This window comes from Stegodyphus dumicola, chromosome 12, assembly GCF_044657685.1.
Source record: "Stegodyphus dumicola isolate Sdum_Otavi_A_Nest chromosome 12, ASM4465768v1".
NCBI lineage: Eukaryota > Metazoa > Arthropoda > Arachnida > Araneae > Eresidae > Stegodyphus > Stegodyphus dumicola.
In genome coordinates this window covers 120,555,881-120,577,774 of record NC_140779.1, presented here as the reverse complement: position 1 = coordinate 120,577,774, position 21,894 = coordinate 120,555,881, and the positions used below count along the sequence as shown (strand labels likewise).

Genomic DNA, 21,894 nt, shown 5'->3' with positions numbered 1-21,894 from the left:
CCGTTAAAGTTTTCATTATTATTTTATTAGCTATTCTTTATTAGATTTATATCATTTCCATTACACACCATCTTTGACGTTTGTGTTCGGCATTTTCATAAGGAAACGCGCATTTATTTCTCTGCGGGTTTTTCCTCAAACTCCGTTTCGGCACAATTCAGATTATATTGGCCTTTTGCTTGACGAATAGACTTTCGTCATTGTCAATGTTGACAATTTTTCAGGTGTACCAGTTTCAGCTTTCAAACGTTTAATCAAAAACAAGCAACAGACTTCTCTCATAGCGCTGTTCCAATCAATCGCTGTTTTTCAACCATATTTTGCTACTTAACATGTGATGGAAAAAAGAACTTCATATGAAGTGGAAAGAGATAATAAAAGGAATACTGAAACCACGAAACTAGCTATCGGCATGAGGCTGCTTTTACATTGCATCTCCAAATAACTTTGCTTCCCAATAAATAATTTCTTTTTTTGGCAATGTTTGCATTTTCAAAATCTGTTGTCTTGGTTGTATATTCAAGGAGAAAATATAATGAAGGGTAAGAATGAAAGAACGATGTCAGATACAGATGTAAATAAAGCTTATTGTTCTGGCCCATAAACAAAAGGTCGTTACCACTTCCTTCTGCTGCCGCTTCAAAGACTGGTCTAACTTTTGCAGCGGTACTGTCCTTCTTAATGACTGGCCGCCGATGCAAAAAATGTCCTGTGTCAATATTCTGTTACCTATTGAAATATATTAAATTTTTCTCATTATCGGAAACGCGCAGTATATTCTTCTAATGCATCTAATTGTGCATCATATCTAATTCTTTTATGCTGCTTCCAAGCTAAATTTCTATTTGTCGGCAAATCTATCACATGAGGTTGAAAAGGTAGACAAAGTTCCGATCTACCGTCGAAAAGAATTTTCACATTATTTTTAAACGCTTTCAAAACTCTAGAATATTCTACACTAGAAGAAAATAAAAAAATAAAAGAAAGCAATAAGTTTGCTCAAAATTTATTAGTCATTTTATAACAAAAATATAGAAAATAAATGATCAAAACATCTATCTACTATAAGTTTGAACTCGAAAATTCGTAATATATATTTCATATAAAATTCAAAAATAATTCGTGTCATTGACTGAAACAACGCCCTTTTCTGTAAATACCTAAATAGTAAATAGTCACTGTAATAATTCTTTTTTGATCGTTTAAATAATTCGCTTAAGTTGCAAGTTAGCTCAAGGGACTTGGATTCAAATATAAATCGATGATCTCCATGCACAGAGCAAACTGCAGTATATACAGATTGATATTTTGTATGGAAGTACAAAAGATAAGACAATATACAATAGTATACAAAATATTTTCGATTTTTTAACTATACAATTCATGAGCAATGATGAATCTGTCTTCAAGGGAAGATAGAGTATAAAAACAAGAGTCGTACGAGAGTTATTTTATCTTATCCATAAATAATCACTTTCAGCTGCACAACTTTTCGCACAGACTGCGTTTCAACCAAACACTTTTAGACGCCAGATGCATAAATGTTGATTCGAAGTATTTTTGCTTCACTACCCCAGTTTCATTCTTGAAAGTTTCTAGTCACACAAGTTAAGGTATAGTTCACTTAACCCTGAAGCTTTTGTTTTCTGACTAGATGATCCTCGTTTGTTTTCAAACTTCTTAGTCATATTTTTCTTCTGGCACGCTCAACAAAAGTTTCTGAACTATTTCTGTCACTTTACCTGGAAATAAAGAGCAACAAAATTTTAATTATTATGAGATTTATTATTTTTTAAGCATTTGGTGACTGGTAAATGATTACAGATCAACAAAAGTAAATTTTTTTTGGTACAATTGGCTCGAGGAGAAAAAAATGGGTTATTGTGTCGAACACACAGTTTGCAATTACCGATTACCCGAAATTTCGTACACCAAGTATTACAATTAACGATAAATTAAAAGGTTATTATTATTATTATTTGCTCCAATGGCGAGCTGTAGCTGTTTATAGGCATTGACCACTACTAAGGCAGGAAGCTGTGCTCACTTTATTATGGAGGCATGTAATAGTGAGCCACCGTCGCCTCCTATGAAGGGATGGACAAATTACATTCATACTTTCCCGGGTTTTGAATCCGGGCCCTTAGGTACGGCAGTCAGAGTCACTAATCACTTTCCCGTCTGGAAGACCCTAAAGCTTATTTTATAAGCACATCTAATGCTATATACCTAATTTGAGTTTATAATAAAGGAACACTCTTGTGAAGAGAACAAGAAAAATGTCTTCTCATGTTCCTGTACTGTTTGATATTTTGCCTCATATGTTTGATGTTTTGCACTGGCAAAAACATGAAAAAAGTACCAGGAAATGCAACAACTTTACAAAATTCAGCGAAAATAATGGATGGCCCTCGCTTATATGGACTTAAGTTTAAATAATGTTCTCGTAAATATTATACAGTAGATTCAAAGAGAAGAATAAAAAATTCCGAGAAAAATTAAAAATGAATTTTTTGACGTTTCGTGTGATCACGCCAACAAAAACCTAAAAATAAAATGCATATTTATTTTTTCGAGTGATGACAAACAAAAACTGACTGACTGAAAAGGTACTTTTCTATGAAACAAAAGATTTATGGATTTCACTTACCTATCGCTGTTTTGTAGAAGCGAGGTTTGTCTTGCCAGTAAATGGTCACCAGATACACTGGAATACCCGTCAGAGTGATGGCAATACCCATTCCCGTTTCCCAAGGACTCACATAGAATGGGAATGTGACCAAAAAAGCACAAACGACAAGGAATGTTATCGGTAGAAAGATATTTACCTGCGAAGAAGGAATAACTGTTTAAAGAACTTTATAAAAAAATATTTACTATAAATTATAATACGAGAATCATTACAGTTTTTACACTGAAATTAAGCCATTCCAACACGGTACTTTCATAGCATTACTGTATGTAAAGTCATCACTAATCATCAATCACTCTTTTACGTATTCATTATCTATAATATCTCATAGAATTAGGAAACTCATTATCATCTTTTTCATGAATATTTCAGCCACAATGGTCGCTAATACATAAAATGGCGAATGAATTAAATTTATAAACATATAGTTTAGTTTTAGAATGAAGCAATATTTTGAAAACTATTAACAATTCTAAACTAAGCCAAATATGTTCAAATATGAAGTATTTACACAAGAATGAAAGCTAACGTATATAATTCAGATCAACATATATAGTAATTTTGACATGAAGTAATTTTAATTCTCCGTATTACTTTTTAAAATTAAATAATGCATAAGCGCAGAGTTGCACTTTGATAGCAAAAGCAATTCACCATTTAAATTTCATAAGAACTGAATAGAATTCCAGTTTTTCTTTCATTAGTTCCCCCGCATTAACTGCATGGATGTTTTCATGGTTTTTCCCATGTGTAACGTGTATACGAAACAGTTTCCTTTAGAAAAACCTCCACAAAGGCATCCCTCCCCTTAGGCAGATAGCCATCGAGGCTTTGCCATTATTAAATAACCTAACCTTTCATTAGTTCCGTATCGACAAAGGCAGTAATTTTTATTTTTTCTACTTTTCTAATAACACACTTCAACCGCTTTGGTATTCCAAGTCGCTATTTTGACTTTCTTGTGCGAAGTAAAGTTACACGTTACATATGGGAAAAACCACGAAAACATCCATGCAGCTAGCCCGTTCGCGAGATTCGGACTTCGGACCGAACTACCAGTGTTCAGTGATTTTACCGCTCGGGCACTGGTGGGCCAAATAGCGCTGTAAGTCTAAACTGCGTCATTCAAATTAATCATGCGATCTTACGTAACCCTTATACAGATGCCTCTTGACTAATCACCAAATTGTAAACCAAAACTAAAAACTGAAACTTTTGACTCCCTCCCTTCTTTCTATGAACTGACGCGTCACTTTTGCTTGTGCTTTCCTCTTGGCCAGACGTCTTTCTGCAATCATGTGCGTGCTGATATATTCGCTTCTATGGCAATAATATCAAAATTGTAAATGTTCTTTAATAGGTACGAGTAGAGTGCAAAGTGAATTGTGGCCACAAAGTGAGAATTTAAATAAATAAATAATAATAATAATAATAATTAAAAAAAAAAACCTGAAATGTTTCAGATTTTAAATTACGTCCAAAGGGGCGTTTTTTTAACGTTTTGAGTGTTACCTTTATTTATTAAATATGTTCTTTGCACTTAAACCATAAAATTCAGTTCAAGAGCAATATCGCAAAATAATGTTAAATTAAGCATATCTTTAGAATTTCCGATATACACAGTCTCGCGAGCTGGAGATAAAAGTATTTTTTTTCTATATAACGTTGCCATTTCTCGCTTTTAAAGCATTGAGTTTGTAAATCAAAAATTCGTTAAAGTTTTACAAAATATAAAATCTATAATAAAACAAATTCCAAATTTGGGATTTCAGATGCCCATATTCGCAGTAGGATTTCGTCATTCAAAATTCGATGGCTCTATGTACCATTGTTTTATCACAATGCGAGAAATAAACAATCATTTATGCAGATTTTTCATTATTTAATTTCTTCAAATATAATGCAGGACTCTAACATTTTGTGGCAACAGTTTGAAAAGTGAACCGACGTTTACGAGTCCGACGCAAAATCGCAAAACGAAAACAACAGTCCTTCAGGGACAAAGCCCCTTTGGACTAAAAATGGGGGAAATTTAATCCGGCTTGACTACTGCTGCTTCTTCAAAATGGATGGACGCTCTAAGCATCAAGTATCTACGCAATTAGTATTTCTACGCATCTACGTCTCAGCGTTCGTATTTCAATGCCTCCAAAATTGTTTTGTCAATACATTCTTCGGCCAGTTCTAATTATGAAGAAATCTGCACGGGTTTGTTATTCTATGTTCACAGTGAATTATGGGAAAAGTCCTGTTTCACCGAAAATTTTCATGCAAGTTTGTGCCGCATCCATAATCAAATATTTCATCTCGTGTCATCGAACCTCAGTTTCATTATATATATAGCCCCTCTGTTACTCGGCTCCGTGAGCTGTTTTTTTATTCTTACATGTTGGTAAATTAGGCAGTTTTTGCTTTAAAAATGATTGAATTATGTTGTTCTTTTCTTCCGGTTAAGTTTTTTTATGCATTTAGTTAATCTGCATGCAATAGCTGTAGAATTATCAACAATTTAAAACTTGTTTAAGTGCAGCTAACCATAGCAGCCATATTTGTTTACATTTGAAACTTGGCAAACTAAAGTCAGTTTCTAGACCTTCAGCGTCTTTTTGCCAAATGGGACCAAAAGTAAACTTTCAGTTTTGTGCATCAAAAAAATCTGCCTTTTTGTCAGTTGGCCGAATTGGTTTTGAGTAGAAACTAATTTTAATTAAAAAAAATTTTTTTATTGATTTAACTGCATTTGGTGTTTTATATTTTTCCATTTTTAATAAAGATATTTTGAGGTTTTATGTATTTTTGCCTTGCCACGAAGTGAAAACTGAATTAATTGAATGAGAAATATTCGCATATCTCTAATGAAATTCGAGGAAATAAGTTTAAAAGGAAATTCAGTAAAAAATGCGTATAATTTAATATTCTGTACAGGGAAGTGATGTGGTGTACATATCAGACTTTTTTTAAATAAATTATTCCGTCTTCCTTATTAATTTTGACTTCTTGGCTTTCTCCTATAATGTTAAATTATTTTTGTAATTACATACCTAAATGTACCATATTTACGTTCATATTTTCATACGAGTTCGTAAAATGCTTTCATACGAGTCGCGACGAAATAAGTTATATCTGAACTGCTTTAAAAAGTTCTTAAACATTTTCCTTGAAGTTCTGCATAAATATATTCTCATTTCATTATTTATATTTTATATTTAAAAATTTTCATCTGATTATTTCCTTTTGCAATTTATTTAGAAACTTTGTTCTACTTACAATTCTTCTGGCTGCACCTTGACAAAGATTAAAGAATTATACATTATTATCTAATATTTATTATCGTTTTATTTCTGCATTAATTTTATTTCTGTGTTGTTTTACAAGTTTTTGCTTCAAAGTATTTTTAATCTGTGCCTTCCGTTTGGATAGTTTACCACTCTTGATTGATCATTTATTTAAAATTAATTTTATCAACTTTTAATAACCAATCATAAAATTGCAAACAAAACCCCTTCTCCTTGAAATATGCAGAAACATCATTTTTAAAGGCTTTAATGTTATACACATGCATTTAGATTTCGTACTATTTCTTAATAATTTTCTGGACACAGTATATGGATATCATTTTTATTACTTTAAAACAAAAATTTAACAATAGCGAAGCATTTAAATATAAATTTAACATATTTCTACTGGAAAATGCATGCACGGAACAGCTTAAAAACACGTACTTTTTACTGCCGTTATGCAAAGTATTGACAGAACAAACAGGAGCGCCACTTGTTAGTGTCTGTCTACGAGAACTGCTCCCGCCGCAGTGTCCGGCGGGCGCTGGTCGCTAGAGCAACAGGGCTAGTATATTTCAAATAGGGACGAATCAGGGTTTGCCAATTAAATTTGAATGCGCAAGATGGCAAACTGAAAAGTAAATCTTTAAGGCTCTCCTACGGAAAATGGGTCAATTCTCGTTTCTATGGCAACAGACAGCTGTAGACTAACTGGCGAGAGCTTTTCTTATGCTAGACACAGACTGGGATTCATTTCCCGATAGTGGAGGAAACTGCGAACCCTCCCTCTTTCTATTCCAACCTCCTTGAATTAAGTCGGTGGTTCCATCAACCTCAGTGTCTTTTTGCATAGTGTGACCAAAAGTTAACTTTCAGTTTTGTGCACAGAAAATTTTGTCTTCCTGCCCGCTGCCCGAATTGCTTGTTTTTACAAAGAAACTATAATTTTAAATGTAAAAATTTTTTTTTTTTAACTACTTTTAGCTGTATTTGTTATTTTAGATTTTTCTGTAGTTTACAATTTTTAATGAAGATCGACTTTTTATGCATTTTTGCATTACCGCAAAGTGAGAACTGAATTGATTGAATGAGAAATACAGCTGTAATGGAATTAGAGGGACTAAGTTAAAATGAAGTGAAGCAAAAAATGTGCATGATTAGGTTCGTGCAAGAAAGACATGTGGTGTCCACATCAATGATATTTTAAGTAAAGGTTTCTAATCGATTTTAGATAATTTTCAGTCCTAATAAAATGTTGTGAAGGAAGCAAATTATATCTCACGTGTCTTTTCAGGATTAAAAAAAAAAAAAAAAAAAAAAAAAAAAAAAAAAAAACTGAGTTTTACTTGCAACATCTTATTATCCCAGGATCTTATCATCCTTGATTATTTCGGATGTAATATTTTTATCCATACAGATAAAATGTGATATGCTTTTAATCAAAAGCCGGAACTAAAAGTGTTTAGATCAGGACACAGCGCGACTCAAAATAATTGCAGTTGAAGGTCACAAAATTTTAAGATATTTCGAGAAACGGATGAAGTAAAAATATTTCTTCAGCTGTTAAAAAAGTTTCATTTACATATTACAATAACGTGAACACTGCATGATTATGTGCAACACACTATGAAAGAACTGAGAAATAATGGGAATGATTATTTACCCTGCATGAGTTCTTATATCACCGATTTTTTTTCTTAAAATTTGCAGCTTTATTCTCCAGTTGGTTGTTTTTTTCCACCATCACAAATTATGAAATGAACTGCAACTTAACAGTTTAGTATTTCGAATTACTTAGAATTTCACTTAGAATTAGTGACTTCATACAGCCAGATTATTGTCTACGCAACCATTTCAACAATAGGGACGTAGCGAAAGGAAGAACAAAGCAAAAGAAGGTAAGAGTGTCTGTCTAGGTAGATATTTCTGTAATAAAACAGTTACCGTAAAATCTTCTCGGGTAGCTCTGTTTGCAAGGCAAACAATTGCTATTCAGTTACCTTCAAGTAAAATCAGTAGCGTCTTACTGTAGCATGGTTTATGCTGACCTTTGACACTTGGCCAAAGAACATCTAGTATGTATGTTTGGCTTGGCGATGAATTCACAATTCAGACTTCAGCGATGCGTAAGTAAAGTGCTGCGCGAATGTGCGAAATTTGTTCACCTTGTGCCCAATTATGTGAGCAATTATTTAATGGGGACATAAAAAAAGCGTATGGGGTGAGCTTTGTGCCCAAATAGGCGAGAATTTATTGACCGGGGACTTGAAAAAGCGTGTGGGGAAGTAGACTTTATTCTTTTTTCACTCGTGTTGATGTTTATGAACTGCTTAATTTAATGCTGTAGGTTTTTGTAACGTGCAACAGTCAATTAACTTAACCGTATTTTACATTTATTTCCAAATGTACTTTTGTTTGATATTTCATCTTATATTTACTGTTATCGTAAACTTTCTTTTCAAATTCATGCTTTCCACAAAGGCATGTCTCATCCTAGGCAAATCATTCTTGACAGCTTAACATAATCAATTAATATAAAACAGGCGTTCAACAATATAATATACTTTGATCCTTTTTTTCGTATTCTTTATTACATTATCTTACCTTTAGTGGTAATCCAAAAGGCAATCAGAAATTGGTCTTCGAACACCCCAAACATACAAAATTACCTTTCATACTAATCATGCTAAATATAAGAAATCAGTAACAGCTTAACTTCTTCAACGCTTATTCAGGCTTAACTTCTACAACGTGACAAAAATTAGTGGAATAACATTTCTTTAGTTGCCAATCTCATGATACAACGCCAATTTTGTATAACGGACGCCAGCCAATAACGCCAACGAAGCTTATCATTGCACATACGTGAAGCATAAACCATGCTAGGGCTAGACGCTACTTTTTTTTATAGTAAAATCCACCACACTCGCTCCTAACATACAAAGGAATTGGTAGAATGCTCCTTTTAGTATATCAGCCAAAGAATATGTGTTGTTCATTCTTTGTTTCAGCACCGAGTCCTTTGGATAACTTGAATGATCTGAAAAACGTTGAACTGCCTTGATTAAAAAAAAGATGGTGGAGTCAGAGGGTGAGAAATCAGGCAAATAAAACGGTTGGAGCTCAACAGAAATCTTTTTGATGAAAGAAACTCCAAATTTCTTTGTGCAAATGCGCTTCGCTTTCTCGTGAGAAGAGTGGTATAGTACTAGGGTTCCTAGGTACAAGTCCTTATTCCTAATCGAACAAAATCCTGTGCTTTCCTAATTAATACTACATTAACATGCATACGAAATAAATAACTTTTTCTACCGTCATTAACAAAATTAATTGTAATTTTGAAGAATTACGATTTTCAATAAAATTTACGGCATTGAAGATACCAACGAACATGGTACAGTCTATTTTCTAAATATTCAAAAGGATGCTTACACATTTTCAGAAGGATTTCGATTACCGTATATGTATTCATTTCCTGAATGAGTGGCTGCATGGTCTTCTATGATTGTAGTTCATAACAAAACTACGTGTTACTGGTAAATGAGCTTTCTGACGCTTTGTTGCTATTGCAATGAACCCTTAATATCTGCAAGATTTCAATTCGGTAGAAGAACAGAGAACGTTTACTCATTTTTAGAACGATTTCGATAAGAAATTATAAAACAACATATGTTTTGGAATAACAGTTGCTGTAAATAGCTTATTTAAAATGAGGAAAATCATCAGCTACTTTTATTCTTCTTTCAAAATATCTCACGTAAACTAGTCGTAGGTTGAAGAATATGTTTTGCCCTTCCGAAGAGAAATATTTCTATCCATGATTCAAAAACATTGTGAATGCATGGTATTAAAAATGTTAAGTAAAAAATAAGCAACATTATTAATCAGAAAGGGAAAAATCTTCAAATATTACCTCTACAAGTCTAAGGTCTCTAAACGAATACCCGAAGAAGGTATGTATTGTTTCTAATGTTTTCAAAGTTAAATCGTTGGTAACAAGAGAAAATCTGTCCACGCAGAAATACATTGCAATGTCTTTAAATAAATCGAGTGCAACAAAAAAATTAAAGTCTGACTTTAGCTTTCATCCTAAAGGATTTATTAAGGTTTCTTGACCCTCTCGCTATAAGCTCGCAATCCACCAATCTGCTGTTGAACTCACACCTGCCAACTCCTCTCTTTTTTTTTTTTTTTTTTTAGTCTTTTTAGCTTTATTATTAAGTACCATTTTCGTCGAGCTTATGCCATATGCAATTCAATAGCAAAATTACAAAACTTTTAAAAGCAGGATAGCAGCATATGTTTAGAATTTCCGATGCAGCGTTAAGCGTTTGCATATATTTTACTATTTTTTTTTCAGTCTTATCACTTCATCATATGAATATTTTGTTTCCTTAGTAAGATGGCTTGCAAAACTTATTTTTACCACGTTTTGTGTGTTAAATTTACTAATTAAGTATCACGTTCTTCTCCAGAAAAATCTAAATTCTTCAGCAAAATCACAAAATATTTAATCTTTAGAATTTCCGATAGACGCGCGCTGAATATAAAAATATTTTATTTCGAACAGTGTTGGCACTACTCGCTTTCGGATGTTGAGTTTGCTGATAAATTCATTAAAGTTTAACAAAATACAAAACATAAAATTCGAAATTCGGGCTTCCAGTTGCACATGTTAGGGAAGATGACTATTCAAAATTTGATGGCTTTTTCTCATAGTGCGAGAACCATACATACTTGCACATTTTTCATTACTTAATTTCTTCAAAATAATACAGTGATAATATCCGGCGGCAACAAGTTAAAAGTTGTACAGCTTTTTATAGCGATTCAAGGCAAAATCCCGTTTCTACAGTAATACACATTTGGGCTAATAAAATAATAAACCAAGGTTTACAACTTAGAAAAGCTAAAAAACATAATGTTCACCAGCTTTAGCCGAGGCATGGAGCTCAAAGCAGAACAGTTTGTAGAACTTCGTATGAAAGCTATTTAAGCAGTAGATAAATGAAAATACATTGTGACCCTTGATGAAGCATGAGTTTACTTAAGTGACTGCAACAAAAATTGGTCTATTTATTATGGAAAAAGAAGAAAACATTGACCATACCTTGTTCCATCAATTCAAAGAAAGTTCCCGACAGGGGTTTATGATTGTCGCAGGATTTTCTTTATAATGGGAAATTAAAAATAAGAGAGGGAAAAGTGTTAAAAGCAACTCAACGTATTAATCAAGAGAAAGTTTTACGTCCAATATATATACATAAGAAATTCCATTTCTTTCTTCCTATGACGTTCAAAGAGTGAAACTTCATTAAAAGAAAGCAGCGCAAGTCATATGAAAAGTACCATTTCATGCCATAAAAACGGCATACTGAAGTTATAGTTTCTCAACGCATTCCTGCGAAGTCCGTGCCATCTCACCTATGAATTATTGTACCTTTGGTCACTTGAGTTCTTTCAAGCGCAAACCCAGTAAGATTGATAAACTCTGAAAAATAGTGGAAGAAGTCTAGAAAAAAGGCTATCAGATCAAACATTTAGAAAAATACTCTTTGCCTTTTAAACATTAATAAAACGGCTCCGAAATCATTCTAAAAATGTGTAAAAACCCTCTGCACATGAGGATCAAGGGTAAGTTTCAGCAGGTTTTGAATTTTTCCTCGCCAGAAATTTTCTAACCAAATTCTTTTCATCATCAGAGTGATCTAGGCTAAGGCCTTTTGAACGTTACGTTGGTGGAAGCATGGACGGTGGAAGCTACCAACAATTATCAGGCAAAACGTAGTTTACGCCAGAACTGTTAATAATCTTATTAACTTCTGTGCTCGGATGATGGGGATAAAATCTAAATGAGGAGTGGATTGCTTTCGTAATTTGTGTTTCAGATTGAACACCACTTATACGACAATTCGCATGTTTCCAATATTGCCAATTTTTCTTCTTTATAGTCTTAATATTTTTCTTTTAATTTGAATACACAAAACCTTTACGAGTTCAATAAAATCAATGAAAACATCATGCAGAGCGTGAAAATGATTGACATTTTAAAGCTGCTAATCGTATTTTCACAAATTTACTCGGCAGCATTATTCAGGATCAGAATGATTTCGATTTTGAACACTTAAAATGAAAATTTTCCAGCGTATAAATAAAATAAAAAAAAATAGTTTGAATAGAAGATTGCAGTTAAAATCGGAATTGCAAACACTTATTGAAATTATCTTTTGTTAATTAGGTTATTTACGAACATACCCGGTCCTATTAAAGTTGATTCCAAAGTGCAAAGATTTATGATTACCCAAACTATTAAACAATATTATGCGAGTTGTTTATCGTTTATTAGCAATGACATATTTACTCACTTTTATTGGTCTTTCAAGGTCCGGTTTCGTATACCGCAGCCAAACCATTCCGGCTACAGATAAGGTCACAAACAAGGCTTCTACGAAGGCAGTGTAATTTATGAGGACGTACACTTCTGTTGTAGACAAATATGCCAAACTGAGTATACACTGGGGGGAAAAATGATAATTTTAAAATACATTTGTTTTGAAATCAAAACATATTGAAAATAAATTTTTTGTACACAGAGGTACGGATCAGAATTTTTAATTACAGAAAATGAAGTAGAAATGCATGCATGCTGCGCAGCTCTTTTTCACTAAAAAATTAACGATGTTGACTTTACTAACACTCAAGTGATTATTTCTTCATGAAGGTGTGTGTGTGTGTGTGTGATTATGGCAAAGCTTCGAGGGCTATCTGCCTAACGGGAGGGATGCCTTCGTGGAGGACTTTCTAAGGGAAACTGGCTCGTATACACGTTACACATGGGGAAAATCACGAAAACGCCCATGCAGCCAGCCCGTTCGCGGGATTCGAACCTCAGACCGAACCACTAGTGTTCAGCGACTTTACCGCCGCTGGTGGGCATTCTCTTCATGAAGGATGAATGTTAGATATATTTTGCTATAAATCGCATTATGTTGTGCGCGTATGCTACTACTCACTTATATTCATTAGAAAATAAGATAAAAATGAAAATAAATAACATGATATTTTACGTTACGGTACTTACGTATTATCGCAACCAGGTTGGCGCGATTTGTAAGTTTGAGTAAAAAAGTATGAATAGAAAGAAAATGTACATTTATTAATTACAGATAATTTTTAATACAGTTTTTTATATTATTTTGTTTTAAAATATAAAATAGCAATTAAACCCTTCCGGTTTCGAATTTGAATAAGTTGCAGAATTATTTTTTCGGCGGAAATCTTTTGGCTATTACTTTTAGCACTGATTGAAAACCGTCTTCGCCATTAACAGCTTGAGCTTAGCGCCATATAAATTCGATAAGGTATGAGTGAAGATGATGACGGGCTGGTCCTCTCTGTTTTTTGTTGCGCCAAATTTAATTGAGGTTAACTCTTTACACCAACAATAAAGGAAGCGCACCGCTGTCACAAATGAAATTCGGCTACCTTCAAACCAATTTCAGGTTCTCACATGCAAATGTTGATTGCACTCTTCGACGTTACATTTCCAGAAAATTTGCTTTCCAAAATACAGTTTCATTTTATGAGAATTTTTACAAGTAACGTTCGTTCGGTATAATTCCATAACCCTGCAACAATTCAACAGCATCTTTCTCACTCGCAGGCAGATCCCAAATACCCATAGTTAAAGTATTTCAGAGCATTCAATCTAACCAGTAAGAAAAATAATTTCTTTATGAAAAACTACGTATAACACGTAGGGTTGCCGTAAGTAGGGTCGCCAAATTTGGCGATTTATGCGAATTTCGGCCTGGTTGCGTTAATACGTAAGTACCTACGTTACTTATAGTTCATGCATGAAGAAAACTGCATCTCAGTTTAAGAGTGAAATATAATTAGTATTATTTTATAATTGAGATACTGAAATGTTTAAAATAACAGTTTTCGTCTATTCACAATTAAGCAATACATTTTGATAATTACTTTACATATTGCATACTGAAAAAGGTTGACGTTTTGCGTTATTAGAATGTCAAAGTTACACCCATTGGATTAGATTGTTAAACTACGGCAAAGCATACGAGGGCTAAGGAGTGCCTTCGTGAAGGACTTTTTAAGGCAAATTGGCTCGTATTTACGTATACGTGAGGAAACGTTATACGTGTAACTTACGTTATACGTATAAACTTACGTTATACGTGAGGAAAATCACAAAAACCTTCATGCATTCACCCCGTTCACCGGGATTTGAATCCGCATCGATTGGTTTCTTTGATTTATTGAATTATGGCAAGACACTCAAGAGCTACCTGCTTAAGGGCAAGGATGCCTTCCTGGAGAGCTTTCTAAGGGTACCTGGCTCGCACAAACGTTACACATGTGGAAAAAAACACGAAAAAGTCCATGAGTCAGCTCATTCGCCGGGATTCCAACCTCTGACCGAACTACGAGTGTTCAGCAATTTTATTGAATCCAGGTCGAATTAATAGTGTTCAGCGATTCTGCTGGGCCTAGATTATACTAGATGCTGCGTAGGTATAGCATTTTGATCAACTGACCATTATACAGAGATTTATCCAGTGTGGTGCAGACTAATCATTAATAACTTGGTGGTTAGATTTATGAGATACCTTCGATACTCTTTCCTGGTGTTCCGATAATACGAAATCCTGTTAAATATTAATAACAATAATCCAATCTAATAATTTCAGTAAGGCCTAGAATAGTTAACATTTCAAAGACCACATTTCCTACACATAAAGGATGAAACAGAAATATGGTTGCATGTTGAAATACTGTCTGTACAGTACATTCTACAGTAATGACGAATGATATGTTAAACCTAAAACTTCATTTTTTCATTTGCAATAAGAGTCACGTACCCGAGCTTACATCGCTGGTTAAGGCGGTGCTGAATAAAGAGCAGAAAATTACTACTTTTGCAACGTTGTGACACAGCGTTTTTGTCAATGACAGTCGGAGGGTGCAGATAACATCTGTTGACATCGGGAAGAACCCAGAAAGTAAACTTCATAGTTGCACTGATGCAGTAATGTTGATTTAATTATGGAAGCGTTCGTTAATATCCCAAGAAAAAGAAATGCGTTTGCTTGGTATTGAAGAGCACTATTTTTCAGTCCGAAGAATTGGTTTTCCAACGGTGCTATCTGACTTCTAGCCATAATGCAGTGTTTTTTGTAAGCCGAAAACATTTTAAAAATATGTATCGAATAAATAGTAACAAATTTTATTACACTGAATAGATATAATCTCATTAAGTTGTTTTCTTTAAATATATTTCTCGAACACTTAATGCGTCCATTCTTCTGGTACGGCAAAATTTCTGCATCTCTGCAACGAATTATTTGGACATATTGGAAAACTGGCTGAATCCACAGTTAAATGAAAACAGTTATGATATTCTCTCTCAATAAGAGACTCTATAACGCAGAAACCATTATTGAGACTACTGGCATACTGTCTCAGGGAAAATTTGTCGCAAAGTTTAGAGACCGTTTGCAGTAATAACTAAATCAATATTTGGCACGACGGTGGCTAGGATGCATAGAGCAAGGAGCTGACGCGCTAAAAGGAATGGCCATACCAATTTCCAGATTATTAATCCCATAGAACTTTTCTTGAAGAGATTTGTGAAAAGTATTGCCTTTGTCCGCTCTCTATTATACATTTGAATCCCTGAAAAAGTTTTACCAATACACTGCGAAAGTTAAATGGTTGTGGTGTTCGCGATAGGACAAAAAGGTTTATTGCATATATATTCACCGTATCAGAAGTGTGCACACACTGAGCTTTGAAATATGTAAAAACTTGAAGTTTGCCTCTCTATTACAGTGCAGTCAAATTTAGTATAGACTACATTGCTTATTTCGGACAAATTCTGTCATCGATCATGTTCTTAGAGTTATTGTACATATATGCATGTGCTGTATGGTATACTGGAATCACCAATTATTCTTGAAAACACTGTATATTTTTGCAATCATCGAAAAAGTTTTTAAAATTATCATCATATAGAATAAAATATCCTACTTAAAAAAAAAATGAATATTTGAGTTATATTTCACGGTATTAATTTCAATCTCAAAATCTTTAGATTCTCATGCTCATTCTTTACATACATTTTTGAAAATAAAAAAGTTTCGAAGTATGGCGCACACTGGTTTTCAGATTGCTCGGATTTCAGACTGTTACAGTACATCCAACGTCATTTTATAATTTGAAAAAAAAATTAAAAAATCTTCTTTCCATGACCATTAATTTGAGAAGAAAGAGCAGAAGTGGCAGCTCTCCAGTTCCATAAAGGAACCATGTTGTAGCAATGCAACTAAACGTAACGTAACTCGAATAATAGGTGAATAGGTAAGAACAGGTCCGGACATCTGGGCAGCTTACAGACTGATAGGGCGTTTTCCGGACCTCGCAACTGTCTAGAGTAGTATAGGGTGAGGCAACGTTCATAGTAGGATATTAAAAGCACACCATAAGGCAGTAACTGTAATTTATTTATTACCTCTTAGTCAATTAATAGTTAAAGGTATGCCATTTATGTAAGTCATTGTTCATTGCGTGGATTACTTTTTGAATATGATGCACCCTCTGCACAACACATTCATCTAGGCGGCGTTGGAAGCTTGCCATAACTCGGCGTAACGCATTCCCTGGGACATTGCCGACGGCAGTTCGGATGCGATCCTTCAACTCAGGAATGGTGGCACAACGTGTTCGGAAAACTTCTTGCTTCAGGTGCCCCCAAATTCGGCACATGAAAGATCAGGTGAGCGAGGCAGCCAGGAAATGTCACCAAAACGGGAAATTACTCTACCTGGAAATGTCTGTTGCAATGGTCCGTCCATCTGGAACTTACACATAACGTCCCAAGTTGAAATGTTGCCGAAATAGACGCTGGTAGCAATAACAGAGTAGTTGTTTTTGAAATAACTTTCAACAGCAAATGCACGATGTTGTGCACTCCACCGATCCATATCACTGTCACACTCGAAATGGCAGCTCATTAGTACACGAATGCGGAACGAGCTGGCGCGCATTCATGCAGCACGCCACTGTGCTAGGCAAGTCAAATTACGCTATGAACGCTGCCGCACCCTGTACTTCCCTGTGACATAAAGGTCCGCATCAGGAGTCTGTTACAATCTACGCAGCCACTGACATTAGCACTTAATAAATTCAAATGGACATCTAAGACACATAATACATTAATTACAGTAAAAACAAATTAAATACATAACACAGATTATATGAAACAGCTGAACACAATACAAAATTACTCAAATCACTTCATAACAAAAATTACTGTAACAATAAACATAGAATGCTATATTGATTGGGTACAATATGCTAAATTCAGTGTATATACTATTCATTAATTGACATTGCCCATCACACAATGTATTAAGGGCAGTAATTTTTTGAATATTATACCGTACTTGACTCGACGTGATGCATGATGACTCGACATTATACATGATGCAGATTATATTAAGAACAATACCATTTAGTACTCATTTAGGATTACTGTTGTACCCAATTAGGATTACAGTTTCCTGTTATTTTCCCATTAGTTATTGTGTGCCTTCATAACAGTCAGTACTGCTGTTGGTATTACAGCCACTGCGTACGAGTACTGCTACTACAGTTACTATGTTTCACTGTGGCAGCCAGTATTAATTATAGTTCTCCAGTGCTGATTCCAGTCAATACTACTGTCATTATTACTGTGTCATCAATACTGCACTCACTGTGTTTCTTTACAGTCATTGTGTGCAGCAATTTATATACAGTGCCATATACTATTCATTGTATGCCTTTTTCATTACACAGGAAAGCACTAACCAGCATGAAACAAGTTTCACAGTAGTGTCTAGTTTTTACATTGTATTTTTTAATTAAGGACGGATGACTGCTTGATGAAAAATCGCTTAAATGATGATGAATCGCTTAAAACGTACCACGTTTATGTGAGGGGATACGCTGTTATGTAACGTTCTGGGGGATCAAGCCTCATCACAAACACAGAGATTAAAGGAAACAAATCCCATTTTCCAGAAGAATTCCGGAATGGGACCATGGTCGCGATGAAGCGTTTATGAACGGTGCTGAAATTATGTGACGCGAATAATAGAAATACTCCAATACAGACATGTCTAACATCAAAACATAATGAAAAATGAAGAACTTCAATACGTACCAAAAATACCAGACTTGGCGCTGGCGTGAGGTAATTTAGATTGATCATTGACAAGAAATTAGGAAGGTGACCTTCACGAGCTCCAACAAAAAATAACCTAAAAATAAATTGTGCCTTAGGAATTTAGAATTTATGAAGTCTAAAAATGGATATATTAATTATTCTTAACTGAATAAATACATTAAAAATAGTGATTTTCAGGCAGCGAGCTATGTTTTATTATGTATTACAGGCTACATGATACAAGGCGCTAGAAACCGTTATTATGGTAATTTCATTTTTTAATTTCCTTTTTAATACGTACTCCGCATAATTTACAATAAATAATTGTTAATTTTTTTGAACACGTTATTAATGTTGTTCCTAAAAACCATTTTGGCGCTATATATTGCGCACCAGGCTACAAATGATAAATGTTTCCCGATTTTACCTTGTAATACCCCGAAATGATTTAATGTATAATATATTTAATTTGTGTAATTTATTCGTACAGTAACTGACAATTTTTACAGTCATCTACGCCATTGTTATAATTCATGAAAAACATCAAATATTACAGTAGATATTACATATCGGTATAAAATAACTGTTAGAGGCACCAGTTTCTTTTAATTATGTAATTCATAACCATTGTTACGAGTATCATCTATTTGATTATAATTCACTGCACTTTATTAATAAATACACTTTCTTCGAAATTTTTGTTTATTAATAAATGCACTTTCTTCAAAATTTTTGTTTATTAATAAATGCACTTTCTTTGAAAGGACAAATAAAGGCCAGTTTCCTAATATTACAAGTTCCTTTACCAAAGTTTGATTTCATTTCAACTTTGCCCGTTTTGAATAAAAAACAGAATCAAATTAATATTGCGACGGAGGTAAATCCAAAAGTCTAGTCGTAGACTGCGAAAATTCTGCACTCATTAAAAATAGAAATACCATCACAAAAAGTTTTCATTTAAACATGAAATTCAAATAGAGCTATTTATATAACAGACTAAAATAATGGTGTGGTGTTGTGTATTTAATTATGGCAAAGCACACTAGGGCTATCTGCCTAAGGGGAGGGAAGTCTTTCGTGGAGGCCTTTCTAAGGGAAACTGGCTCGTATACACGTTACACATGGGGAAAACCACGAAAACACCCATGCAGCCAGCCCGTTCGCGGGATTCGAACCTCGGACCGAACTACCAGTGTTCAGCGACATTACCGCTCGGCCGCTGGTGGGCCTAAAATAATGAATTTTAAGACATGAAACTGATCTTGTTTGTTTACGCTTGCTTGCAAAACTGAATCTTTGCACCGATGCCACTTTGAACAAACTTAAGTGACAACTTAAATAACTAACACAAACTTGCAGAAATTATTCTGAAGACGCTGTGTTTAATTTCTTAATTTTAACCAATTACGAAATTTTATTTTACTTTTTATTTACTTATTTTTCATAACGCATGTAAGCTGCATATGTGCCTTGGATCGTCTCAGGTATAAACACAATAAATATATTCGATTCCGAGACATGACGTGAATAAATATGATATCACGCATGAAAATATTTAGAAAGAACAATTTTTCTCTGCAACATTTGTGTTTTGTCCCATGGTAAAAAAAAATGCCAACCACTGCAAATCCGTAGGTTTAGCACGTAAAAGAAAACATACAAGGTAAAATAACCAGAGATGGATTTACATTCAAGACAGCTGATCGGTTGAAATATGAACAATCAAACTTTTCGTGAGTGGGAGAGGAAAATTCTCGTCTTTCTTTCAATAGCCAATTCGGTAGGAAATAGTTTGAAACAGGTTTAGTTTCTCAAAATAGGTAAGTGACAGCTCTTTAGCAGATTAAAATTAAACATCTCGAACTGAAAAACTGGCGTCTTACTTAATCAATAGTCAGGAGACAACATATGAAGTATTTAAGAAATTTTCTCCTGGATTGCACTGAATTGGCTTATAGAAAAGCATGGTGTGGCTATTTGCCCAAGAGCAAGGATGGCTTCATGAAGGAACTTCAGCAAAACTGGCTCATATTCGCATTATATATGTGATTTTGAGCCAGCTTTATTTACATTTAAGGAACTCTTTGAAGACCATATCGGCCCAGACGGCCTTTCATTCTAACGACCACAACCGCCCAAATTCCGATGTTGTTTTCCCTTCATTAAGGTATGCAGTAGCAGGTGCAGTTTCTCCAAATACATTGTATCAGTTTACTGCAGATAGCTTGTCCTAAAAGGATTTATTTGTGGTTTCTTATCTTTATTTGTTAGAAGTATAAAGAATTTCATTTGAAATCTTCACTCTTCTTTGTGAGTTAATGGATGGGGAGGGAAGAAATAGCTGTGACTCTTGAAAACCATTTCGGATGGTTCGGTATTTTAATAGCAAAGGCTTTGGCTTTCAAAGAGTTAAGGTTGGTGTGTTGGTGTATTTAATTATGGCAAAGCACACGAGGGCTATCTGCCTAAGGGGAGGAATGCCTTTCGTGGAGGACTTTCTAAGGGAAACTGGCTCGTATACACGTTACACATGTGGAAAACCACGAAAACGCCCATGCAGCCAGCCCGTTCGCGGGATTCGAACCTCGGACCGAACTACCAGTGTTCAGCGACTTTACCGCTCGGCCGCTGGTGGGCCCTCAAAGACTTAAGGAAAACTCTCATTTAACGACCCATTAGCCGAGTTTAAACAGGAAATTGGAGTAATACAGTGATTGTACCGACCGGCTATATTCCAGCTGGCTCACGAAATAAAGCTCAGTTAACAAATGGCTCATGAAAGATTATCAGAAATTTCTTTTGAACTCATTTCATTTTAGTTTGTTTCTGACAGGATTTTGAATAATGCCTTTTCAGCAAGATACGGAAATAAAAAGTATAGTATAAATACGATACGGAAATAAAAAGTACAGTATAAATAAGATACGGAAATAAAAAGTACAGTATAAATAAGATACGGAAATAAAAAGTACAGTATAAATAAGATACGGAACTAAAAAGTACAGTATAAATAAAATACGGAAATAAAAAGTACAGTATAAATAAGATACGGAAATAAAAAGTACAGTATAAATAAGATACGGAAATAAAAAGTACAGTATAAATAGGATACGGAAATAAAAAGTACAATATAAATAGGATACGGAAATAAAAAGTACAGTATAAATAAGATACGGAAATAAAAAGTACAGTATAAATAAGATACGGAAATAAAAAGTACAGTATAAATAAGATACGGAAATAAAAAGTACAATATAAATAAGATACGGAAATAAAAAGTACAGTATAAATAAGATACGGAACTAAAAAGTACAGTATAAATAAGATACGGAACTAAAAAGTACAGTATAAATAAAATACGGAAATAAAAAGTACAGTATAAATAAGATACGGAAATAAAAAGTACAGTATAAATAAGATACGGAAATAAAAAGTACAGTATAAATGTAACACTTTTATTGCACAAACAGAAAGAGCACAATGTGCGTGAATTCAGAACTATTACGTTCATATACTGTACGATGATGGCACACAGCAACAATTAACTGAACGGTTTCTAAGGAAATTATTTACGGTACTGCGTATTGTATATCTTGAATGGCATTTCATTTGATTTCACAGCTTGGAGTTTCTTCCTGCGGAGATGTCTAAGTTTTTAAACGAAATTCTTATCTAGTGAATTCCTTCAAGTAATC

General features: G+C 34.1%; 1 protein-coding gene across 3 annotated transcripts in view; it reads right to left on the bottom strand.

The window, feature by feature from the left end:
- Positions 1-990: 990 nt before the first annotated feature.
- The window catches only part of LOC118185410 (large neutral amino acids transporter small subunit 2-like), a 112,974-nt gene continuing 92,070 nt past the window's right edge, over positions 991-21,894 (bottom strand). For all 3 annotated transcript variants that reach the window (XM_035355243.2, XM_035355242.2, XM_035355241.2), the window contains 4 exons: positions 18,197-18,293; positions 12,336-12,485; positions 2,651-2,828; positions 991-1,742 (listed from right to left, as the gene is read on the bottom strand). In XM_035355243.2, coding sequence (XP_035211134.1) covers positions 1,681-1,742; positions 2,651-2,828; positions 12,336-12,485; positions 18,197-18,293 — 487 coding nt within the window. In that variant the 3' untranslated portion in view covers positions 991-1,680. The remainder of the gene's footprint in view (positions 1,743-2,650; positions 2,829-12,335; positions 12,486-18,196; positions 18,294-21,894) is intronic.